The 11,996-nt window shown below is 31.5% G+C and overlaps 1 protein-coding gene across 1 annotated transcript in view; it reads right to left on the bottom strand.

Annotated features, from left to right (window-relative positions):
- Positions 1-538: 538 nt before the first annotated feature.
- LOC111047144 (peroxidase) overlaps positions 539-11,996 on the bottom strand; it is a 54,249-nt gene continuing 42,791 nt past the window's right edge. The window contains exons 7-13 of the mRNA XM_039427385.1: positions 9,757-9,954; positions 7,232-7,379; positions 5,840-5,996; positions 5,221-5,391; positions 3,920-4,118; positions 2,635-2,740; positions 539-1,203 (exon numbers count right to left, since the gene is read on the bottom strand). Of these exons, the coding sequence (XP_039283319.1) occupies positions 1,119-1,203; positions 2,635-2,740; positions 3,920-4,118; positions 5,221-5,391; positions 5,840-5,996; positions 7,232-7,379; positions 9,757-9,954 (1,064 nt within the window). The 3' untranslated portion in view covers positions 539-1,118. The remainder of the gene's footprint in view (positions 1,204-2,634; positions 2,741-3,919; positions 4,119-5,220; positions 5,392-5,839; positions 5,997-7,231; positions 7,380-9,756; positions 9,955-11,996) is intronic.

Raw genomic sequence — 11,996 nt, 5'->3', positions numbered from 1 at the left:
GAATGTTGTTTATTTAAATTGATTGTAATTCATTGAAATTGTGATGTCTAGTTGGAATGTTTGTACAATGTGAAAAATGAATTTGAAATTTGAAATACATGCATCCATATATATTTATAGTTCTATGGATAACAATAACCGCAAAATGACATTTCATTGATTCTTTCCAAGACTGCACGACTGGAACAAATTTATTATTTGAAAATGAAGTTTGAACATTTTGGTTATCTCTGATGAACAAAATCATTCATTTTTATTGGTTTATTCACTCCTCACTTTCGTGAGTAGTTCTAAAAATGTATCTTTTGAGTAACGCCTTATTTTTATTACACACATTTTTCAAGGCAAGGCTAGATTTCACATGACTAAGTGCTTGAAAAATCGATTAATATGAAGTTATTACCTAATTTAATGAAAATTATCAATAATGCACTAGCTGGTAGTAACTTTGGAATGAAACAATAATTTTATTATTTTAGAGAAGGGACTGTAAAAGGGAAGTATGCACTGGATAAGGTGAATAAAGTTCAATAAGAAATTCCTCATTCTGAGATTTGATTTACTTTTATAATTTACCATACTCTACTTTTTTACAAATGATCAGCTTCACCTAACATATAGATTAGCTACACGTTATAATCTACTATACTAAATAATTATGATAGATTCGACTTGTCATTCATTTTGTAAACATGTTTGTCATAAACTTCTGATTATAAAAAAATATACAGACTAGAATGATAGTCTTTTTTCTCGAAGATCGATATTCACAGTCTCCAATAACCAAATAAGGCTACATGATGATAATAATAATAATAAATGATGGTCAGTAATATCAATGCAAAAGTGTAAAGAATGCAGCTTTTGCATAGAGCGCTCGTTCTACGATAAATTGAGCCTTTATTTCATATTATCAACAATGTTATTACTGTTTTGAATGTGTTATTTTTATTTTTATTGCACAAATACTGCACACAAAATTGTATAGCGATGAGTAGCACAATGCTATGCAGAGCACACAATGTGATATTTTAATTAATATATGTTTTGAAAAGTTCTAATAACAATCATAGTTTTCGTATTCAAAACTTATGTAAGTTATTTTTAGTCTTCAGCTCTTAAAATACTCCTGGATTCTCATCTTTCCATGCCTTCAAATCGACTTTCGGTATCGATTCACTGTCGCATGCTACTCGCTGATTCCTGAAGAAAATAGAAAAATATTACATCAGTGAAAATAAAAGTGAAATATTCAACTGAGAATAAAATAAGAGTTTTTAGTGGAAATTATTTAATAAAGATGCATAATAATTATTTCTTTCTGAGTTTTTGATGTTCCGGTGTACGGTATTGAGAATTGAATCATATATACATGCATAAATATTTTATAGAAAGGCTAACATTTTCAATTTCAATAATATATGATCGCTCATCAAGCATTTAAACGAAATCAATTTGATAGAAAATCATAGTCTAAAATGATACAAGATAAAATTTTGAAATATATGCTTTTATAAAAATATCAATAAAGGAATTATTATTGTAATATTCTACTATCTACTGATATTGTGATTTTCTTCATTTGTATTACTGTTATCATATTTCTGCATTCTTTATTACCTATTATAAGTTATACATTATTGTGATATTCTATTAATAGAAATTATTATTGTTCTAATAGATTCACTTTTATAATCAAATACTCAGTATTCCAGTGTAAACTTTTGTCCATGTAAAATAGACTCAAGTCTACATAATATAGACTACACAGTTAATATTATATCACTAGCTACACATCATGGAATTTGTCTATTGTTTAGTCTTTCACTGAAGTTATATAGAATTATATGAGTTGCCGTATATACAAGCCTTGGCTAACCATTTACTAATAGGCCTAAGTGTTTTTTTTTCAATGATTTGATCACCAATCTTCATGTTCTCGGAGAATAAGTTATTTCAAATATGTAGGATATATAATTATTGCGTGATTCTTCTGTACATTCACGTCTTTAAGGCTCCATAGGAGGGAGTATATTAGTCAGGCTGGTTACAATATGAATATATCATATTCAACTGTACAATATTACTTTTCATACACACACAGCGACATAGGGTGAATTCAACATTGTTTATAATCTGAATGAGCGTTGGATTTATTCTGAAAGGATTTCATTTGTGTACCATAAATAACGATAGATAGTAATAGTGTGGATATATTTCATGTTTCTTCAGATCATGCCGTATGACTTTTTGTTGTGGAATACTTCCAGAAAAGCCATCTAAATTTGGTCAGCAAATAATTTCACTGTTAGCACAGACCAGGATATTTTTTTGCTCTGTGGATATAGGCTAAATCCTGTTTCATTATTTTGATAATTTGTCATATTTTCTGTTTTATTGTACTATGTATCTAAATAAATTCGATATTTGCTTTTCCATATCACACTTGTATACTATATCAATGAATTATATTTACTTGTATTCATATCTTGATGACACCGATACAAATAATAGCTGCTTCTTTACACATCAACTATTGAATGCAGCAATTTTAAAAGCTCAAAGCCCATGATATAAGAAATCAACCATAGGTATTCCATGCTATTTGGAATAATAGTAGGGTTCTATACTTACAGAAATGATGGCTGAACAAAGGCCAGTGGTTGAATGATGAAAATATCATCACTATTGTCACATAATATCCTTGATAAACTAGCATGTCTCAGCTCACTCAATTGCTCTGCAAAAATATTATAGAACTGATTCAACTGAGGATATAGACTCATGATTAGAATGATAATAATTATATAACATAATCATGATGAGAAATGTAAGATTTTTTGTATTATGAAATGTGTAACGACTCTGCACTCATGAATTGTCAATATGAAGGTGGAGTATTGTGAGTCTTCACAGTGTAGGAGCATCTATTTTCCAATAGCTCATGAAAACACTGTGCAGTCATAGTAGCAACTAGAAACGAAATATGTCAAATGGTATTCAAACTTTCCGGTTATCTGCAGTCAACACTATCAAAATGATATTATAATATGTTGAAGTTTCCAAGAAGCTTTCATTGATTTGACTACAGGTACCGTAGGCGAATAATTGCTTGTAATATGTTGGAACTACAATTTGAGACTCCCCACACTTTTGAGTTGGTTTGATTAACATTTTCATGAAGATGAAATAATCGTTTCTCAACGATATGGACAAGGAGATAGTGCTATATCAATAATAAAGATTTTTTAATAATAATAATAATAATAATAATAATAATAATTTTTCTGATTGCCAGTGAATTGCAACCAGAAGAGTTTATTGACAAAACATATATACATAATTATCATATTAATACATACAAAAGTTGCTAATACTAAAATTAATTCTCATTATGATAATGATTCTCACTATAATAATATGTGTCGGGGTGATCATATAATATTCTTTTCTAAGAAATTCAGTAAGTAATTTTAAAATCCTCGGTCTGATATCAGTATCATATAGTATAATGCCAGTATCATATGCCGTATATCATTATAGTACTGTAGGTTTCATATTTTACAGAACTAGTTAATTAATTTAAATAAATTAGTTTATAAGTTAATTATAATTTACTCAGAAATGTTACATATTTTACAGAGAAAACCCTAGCTACTATATAATCTGTACCTATTCTGTAAAAAGTAGTTTTCGTATTTATACAGTCATTATAGTACCGTAGTTTTTCTGCTACTGGGTGTATCTTTTTTGATTCTATGGTATGATGTGGTTGCAGGAAAGATAGAATCAACATAAATAAATTTACTTTCTTGGAAAAAGATTTCACATAAGCATGATGGAAATTATTTTACATGAGCAATTTCCAATCAGGAAATTGTTAAACAATTGAATAGATATGATTAGAAAGTGATGATACCTTCAGTGAATGATGCAGACTGTCCTCCTTCCTCATAGAAGAACGAATCGCCTCTCCTCAGTCGAGCAAACTGATCACCAACCAGACAAACAAATGTCGGTCCAAGGATTGCGCTTCCCGTTGGCTTTTCTGCCACTGCCCCGGAGAACAAGTCAATCTCATCCACCGATCCATAGATACTTCTCAGTTTCTGTACACTCTGAAAATCATCACAAATTGCACTAATGGACGAGAAATTATTTTCAAAGATAATAACTATAATGAAGGTACTATATCCGCAAGATTCGAAGAATATCTCTTTTGAGGAGCTTAATATTACTCCATTTTTAGGTACCGTTTTTCATTTTCGTAAGCTAATTTCTTTTCAAATGTACACAAAGTACTAAAAGGTACTTGAGAGTTACTATACTCATTATCCTAAAACTTATGTTTAATTTTCAAGGGATGAAACTTTGAAAATTTTGAGTCCTGATAAAAACACAAACTCATATGAGAAACATCACAGTAGCCTACTTTATTTTATTTTTCCAACAAATAAAGATGAAGTTCGAGTTTTGTTCCTTTCTTTTTCAGGGTTGGTTGAATATTGTAATTATGAATCCTTCATCCACTTGAGATTTTCGTGATAGCTTATGTAAATGATGACCGCTGATCAAATTAGGAGATTGTGACAAAATGATTGGATTCTTCATTTTTCATGTTAGATATTTAACTTCAGCTCTAAACAATTTATTGATTACAAGAATCTGAACACAAAAACTATAGGCAACTTTATAATTCTCAGATCATTTTATTTTGATCTACCAAGCTATTCAGAGATACGGTAGGTTAAAGCAGAACTTTAAAATCATTGGAAGTTCTTTACAGAAAATTCTTAATCCCAATTTGCGAAGACATCCATAATACAGGTCAGCTTTAGTTTGAATACTCTCTGCATGAATAAACAGAAAATTCCTACTATTTCTTATTCCTACTACTCTTTGGAACGAAAAATATAGGTCACTATTCAAAATGAATAGAGGATAAATGAGAAAGTATATATGAGAGAAATGTGAAATATTGTAGATACCGGTCTAATAATTTCATGGATAAATGTAAAAGTGAATCGGTACAGAGTATATTAAATATATCTTGTATCTCTTGTTAATGAATAGCTCTTGTTATAAATTTTATAACAATAATATTTTTTACTGTCCAAAGTCCATCCTCAGAAAAAGTGACGAAAATCATACAGAAAATATTTTAATCGGCATAAATTCTGTTATTAAACATTAAAATTTGGTATCAATTTTGCTGCTTACCTGTGTATCAATGTACCTAGCCAAATCTTCCCATGAAACAGCTCTGGGCAGTGCACACACTTCTCGCCAATCGTTGTAGGGAGGAAGTCCATGATCACGTCCTCTTTGAATGTTCAGAGCGAATAAGTCAAGTCCGAAATCAAGATCACCTTGGAACAAATGGTCTGTCACCTGAGGAACAACAAACCCGTCATTCTCAAATATAACATTAATTCCAATATAGAAAAAGCATACCACTCAGCTATGCAGAGGATTTTGCTACATCCATAGCGAAAAGCTTTTCTTATTAAAAAGCATACAATAACATCACGCTGAATAAAATTGGCTTAGCTCCTATTTGAAGAGGAATGATGAAATCTCACGGTGATTATTGGGAACTAATAAGTAATGTTCAAGGTGCAATGTACTCTTCAAGGAAACTGAGAATTCATGTTTCTGCTCTATTGAAGGTATCACAAAGGTTCTTTTGGTAGAGTGTTTCAGTTTTAATGACAATTTTGTATGACTATTTCTACAATCATTCTAGAAATGTAATAATACAAATCGGAAGTATGGTGTATATTTCAAGGGTGACTATGAAATAATATATTCTGGTAATTATATTGAATACAAATAATACCTCCTTCGAAAAAAATCTGTCAAATTTCTGGGCCGGCTGTGTTGATAGTCCTCTGATGAAATCATCGACTGCACCATCATTATACAAAATGAATGGATTGAAGTGTTGTCTGCTTAGGGTGAGATTCGATCTCACATTACCAAATCTTCCGTATCCACTGAAATTGAAGAAAAGTTTAATGTGTTCGTAGTTTTGGGATGAAATATTTACAGTAGTTACAAAAAGCTTAAATAAAGAGTAGAAATAATAATATATTTGTACCTTCAGTTTAAATTAGAATATGGAGTTTGATGATATTATTCTTTTCAAGCATGCTGAAGTTAAATAACTTTAACCAGGCCAAGTTAGAATGGTTAAGATATACAGTGAAAATTATTATGGATTTATTTTAGTTGAGAGTCAATAGGATATCTATTAAATTGATAAATTAAATTCATAATTGAAGTTAGAATATTCAAATTAAAAATCTCCTCGATTCTTCTGTAATAAACACATAGGCTAAAGAATTTGTCAATTTGCATGTTGATACTATTTGCATGTGGAGGGAGTGAGTTTGCACACCCTTTAACATTCGAAACAAGAAAATATTCGAATGTTCCCATTTATAAACTCCAATGCTGCAACAAGTATAAAAAACTTTCTAAAAAGTTTCTAAAAATGTCTGATATTTTTGTTCATTCAACAACTGATATTAAATTCCATAATAATTTAATTATACTTTGAAGTTCCCAAGCAACCTTAATATGTCTTATTCTATATTCTGGATCTAAACTTATATCACCATATTATACTGATATACTTATCAACTTCTATACTCAATCAACCTATAAATTTTGGCCCGCCATCTTGGAACCCTATTCAGAATCCAACGTCATTTTTTTAAATGGTAAGTTGGTCATATGATGCATGATTTCGAATCTCGATACAGAATTTCAAGAGAAAATAAATGGCAAAGACCACACTACTATGTACGATATCTTAAACCATTCCAAATATATTCACATTTGAAGATGCCAATAAATTATACAAAAATGGAATGAATGAGTAAATCACAAATATTTTAAAAATCTGAACGATTACATTCAACTTTTTTTAGTGTGAGTAGACTCGTATGGTAACATATCTATTCACATCTTCAACACTTTCTACAGTGAAGTCTGATATGTCAGATTTCTGTTCCAACACATAAGCATGTTACTGTATGCCCCACTCTGTAGATCACTTGAAATCTTCTTACAGAGTGTGTAATAATAAGAATATTTCATTAATGTATTTATTATAAATATTATGCAGAGTGCATTAGACTAATCATTATTATATCATGTATGTTTTATATCATCACACAATTTTGCCATTCCTAGTGTATTGTATTTTGTAATGTAAGGAACTCACTGCATATGACTTTGGATGAGACTGTGACCAAAACGGAATGCAGCTGTAGCAAAGACATTGGTTATTCCTGGGTTGAGACTAGCATCGTAAAGTGCTGTATGACCTTTGTCCTGTGGAGACAGCTCAAACTTATCCATGTACTCTCGACCTATGAAAAATGAAATTCATAATATTATATTAGAAGAGGAATAATTATAATAAACTAAACAAGTGAAAATGAACCAATATACTGTCCCCTCACTCCATAGCTTGATAATCCATTTCACATGTACTGATAATCACCTTGATAATCACTTTCACATGGTACTAATAAATTGAAAAATATGATATATTCATAAATATGATATGAGTGATACTATAAAAATAATTATGAGTTAATGATATGCATGTGGACAAGTGATATAAGCCTACTATGATATCATATAATATAGTGCATGATATTCTCTTAACGTTAACGTTAACACTATTGATTGTGAACTAAACTATGCATCAGCGTTAGGCAAGAAATTGAGAATTAATCAATGAAAACTGGCAAATACCGGTACTCATTTTCCAACCGAGAATCTTTCCAATTTATTTCTCTCTCTCTTTCTCTTTAAATATTATGCAACGTGACTATTAGTCTGTATAATCCACCTTCAATAAAAAAAAGTTTATATAGATATATCAACATATTTCTGAATTTTTTAGGTTTCTCATCAATAAATTTTCATATTATATAGTTGTCAAATAATATATTTTTCAATTAATCAGTAATAATAATAATATCGTGTGACCTGGCTGGCTCAGGTCTGGTGTCAGAGTTTTCAGGTCGCAACTGATCAATTTCAGGGCCTCTGACATGACCTAACGACTGCTTTTTAGGCAGCCGGGAATGATGGCTTAACATGTCCATCCGAAACAAGTTATTGATATTAATAATCAGTTATATATAATTAATAGTTGATCAGTTATCTATATATATAAAAGCGAAATGGCACTCACTCACTGACTGACTGACTCACTCACTCACTCACTCACTCACTCACTCACTCACTCACTCGCATAACTAAAAATCTACCGGACCAAAAACGTTCAAATTTGGTAGGTATGTTAAGTTGGCCCTTTAGAGGCGCACTAAGAAATCTTTTGGCAATATTTTAAATCTAAGGGTTGTTTTCAAGGGTTTAAAGTTCGTCTTTTAGCATGTATATTCTTCTTCTCCCAATCTCTTAATTATAATTGAAATTTCCATATCATATGTTACTATAGAACTATAATCTAGATAGAGTACCTCTTCGAAACAGTTGTTAACTGGCAACTAAATTAATAATTTTGTCAGGTTGGCATTAAGTTGAGTTGACTTTGTTAGGTTGGCACCAAGTTGAAGATTTAAATGTATTTATCGCGGAAAAATCAATTGGGCACTGCTACTTCAATCCTGGGAATGTTATATTACTAGCAGTGAGGCTCGCTTCGCTTGCCATATCCGTTTAGCCAGCCGTTTAGTCTGGACCCCCGACTGGATTGTCCTAACATTATGATAAAAATGCCCAAATGAAAAATGCAGGCGAGCGAAGCGAGCCTGCTGATCTCATTCTTGGACGATCCAGTCGGGGGTCCAGGGGGCGGAGCCCCCTGGCTAGACGGATATGGCGAGCGAAGCGAGCCTGACGGCTAGTCTATATATATAAACGCGAAATGGCACTCACTCACTGACTGACTGACTGACTGACTCACTGACTCACTCACTCACTTACTCGCAGTACTAAAAATCCACAGGACCAAAAACGTTCAAATTTGGGAGGTATGTTCAGTTGGCCCTTTAGAGGCGCACTAAGAAATCTTTTGGCAATATTTTAACTCTAAGGGTTGTTTTTAAGGGTTTAAAGTTCGTCTTTTAGCATGTATATTCTTCTTCTCCCAATCTCTTAATTATAATTGAAATTTTCATATCATAGGTTACTATAGAACTATAATCTAGATAGAGTACCTCTTCGAAACAGTTGTTAACTGGCAACTAAATTAATAATTTTGTCAGGTTGGCATTGAGTTGAGTTGACTTTGTTAGGTTGGCACCAAGTTGAAGATTTAAATGCATTTATCGCGGAAAAATTGATTAAGCACTGCTACTTCAATCCTGGGAATATTATATTACTAGCAGTCAGGCTCGCTTCGCTCGCCATATCCGTTTAGCCAACCGTTTAGTCTGGACCCCCGACTGGATTGTCCTAATCTATGATAAAAATGCCCAAATGAAAAATGCAGGCGAGCGAAGCGAGCCTGCTGATCTCATTCTTGGATGATCCAGTCGGGGGTCCAGGGGGCGGAGCCCCCTGGCTAGACGGATATGGCGAGCGAAGCGAGCCTGACGGCTAGTATAATTATAAAGTTCTTATTTGAGACAAGCATAACTCTTGAGCATATTTTTAAAAAATAAACATTGGGCTAATGAATAAAATCTTAAATTATCCATAAAATTATTCTCATTTTAATAGAATGAAAACGGCTAATGAATTCAAAAGAGATCAGTGTTGATTTTCTACCAAGGACTATTGGAAGAAATTCGTTGTAAGTGATGTGCTGCATTTCAGCGACTACAATCCGTCTGGCCTCTTGGAAAAGCGCTTCATCCGACCAGTTGGGATGCTGTTGCTGCAGGGATCTGGCCACTCTATTGTGCTCTCTCATCCAGATTGTATGCATCAGAGCAAGCTCCAGTTGTTCGTTCACTCTTCCATCACCTTCAACAATAGAAAATATAACATACATCAATAGTTTATAATATAGTCAAAATCAAATCAATTTATTGTTCCATTTCCATGAAATACACAACATGATATAAAACAATACACATAAAAATTCACTATAATGGAAATAAAAATCACCACCAGCAAAAGTACAACTTGCTCACTGGTGGGAGTCTATCCTACCAAATTTGAAAATAAATTGAATAATTAGCAAAAAAGAAAATAAACCATAAGTTAAAAAATAAGTTTGACACATGAATTAATTTGAATTATATCATATTATGCAATAAATTAAGATAAGATAGTGATAAAGAATTTAATATGCCATTATACCATTGGAGAAGATAAAAAATAGAGAATTGCTTAGGATAAGTACAATAAATTATGAAAATATTCACCATCTCACCGTATATTATAGAATAAAATAAACATAAATCTAATTATCATTGTCACGTGTGTATTTATGCAATATTAATATTGTGCAGGATAAATTGTGAAATTTCAACATGTAAAAAAATTACAGAGAGCTCAGTTCTTGAAAAAAATTGTCTAATATCTATTCATTCAGAGTTCCACCTCCTTGATAATGTGCTAGAAGGTCATCAGGTACGGTATTATGTTGATTAATCTAGAGCTAACATGAACAAGCTGTCTCCGGATCACACTCAAATTGCTGTTGAAATACTTTGTATTTTCTTATGATGCTAGGTCTAAATGTATAAGAAGGTCTCACAGCTTCCTCAAAGTAGTGTCTGTAGTTATGGATGTATTTTATCAATATTTTTATATACATCCTATTTTTATATTTTTGATTGCCTCAGTCATAACACTAAAATCGACTAGGATAATCTCTGAGTTTCAGAAGGATAGTTTCATGACTTACTTTAGATAACTTCGTTCAATCTATCTATAGTAGGTTGTGATAGTTTTCATTATAGCTTTTTTGTAATAAACAACCCATTCAAGTGAGAGTCATATGTCCCTTCTCATACTGTGATCCCATACCAGTATCTTAAACTAGAGCCAAATAAACAGCTTTTATTTGTTTACTATTGAGTTTTTTATTTATATATATTACAGAATTCAAATGGGAAGAAAACTAAGGACAATGGAAACATTATTTATGAATGATGCAAAAAAACTGAAACGTATGTATAGAGGAATATTGTTCAATAATGAGCATAAGGTGTACATGAAGTAGGTAGCAAGAATCAAGAAAGCGCCTAGTAAGTGTAGCCCACATAGAACAGTAGAGACAAGATTCACAGGATAAAATTAAAACACTGCTGATTGTTTTGAAACGCGTGTACAGAAATACGAATCTTTCAGGAATAAATAATTGTAGGCTGCTGCGATAAAGCTTAGTTAAAAAAATATCGATCTGTTTGAAAAATGCCTTTTAGCCTAGTGCTTATTTTTTACAGATCGATTGAGTTAATTCAATAGGAATAAAAGTCATTTTAAAAGTCACAAAATCATAAACATTACCGTATTCTTCTATGCTCTTGAACTATTATAACAACTTTTTCACTCGTAAGAAATTTATATCTTCCCTCAGTACTTACAAATGAAAAAAATATAATCATATTCACAATAACAACGAAGACTACGGGCATTACGTCCGAATTAGTCTTCGCTAAAATTTACCATCATATTAACAGCAAGTATCTAAAAAATCATCACTCAGATTTGGATAAGCACTTTTTGCTTTTCTATGATATCATTTAACACTATGTGTATGATGTATATAATTAAAAAATAAATAATAATATGGCTACTAATCTATTTTTTATAAGAGTATAGATTCATTTAGTGAGTCGTGTTTCTCTTTATTCAATCTTTGGTCATGAAGAGTTTTAATTTTACAATATTCACATACATTCATTAAGAGTATTCGTGATAAGAGGTGAGTACATATAAATATCCTCTCAAAAACTTTAAGACTGAACACTCATATAAAATCAACACATATTATAAAATCAACCATTTTTCAGAACACTTTTTTCAAAAGCTCACTGCAAGGAAGCAGGGAAACG

Source organism: Nilaparvata lugens, chromosome 4, assembly GCF_014356525.2.
Source record: "Nilaparvata lugens isolate BPH chromosome 4, ASM1435652v1, whole genome shotgun sequence".
Taxonomy (NCBI): Eukaryota; Metazoa; Arthropoda; class Insecta; order Hemiptera; family Delphacidae; genus Nilaparvata; species Nilaparvata lugens.
The sequence above is the reverse complement of the archived record's forward strand: the minus strand, read 5'-3'. Positions and strand labels throughout refer to the sequence as shown.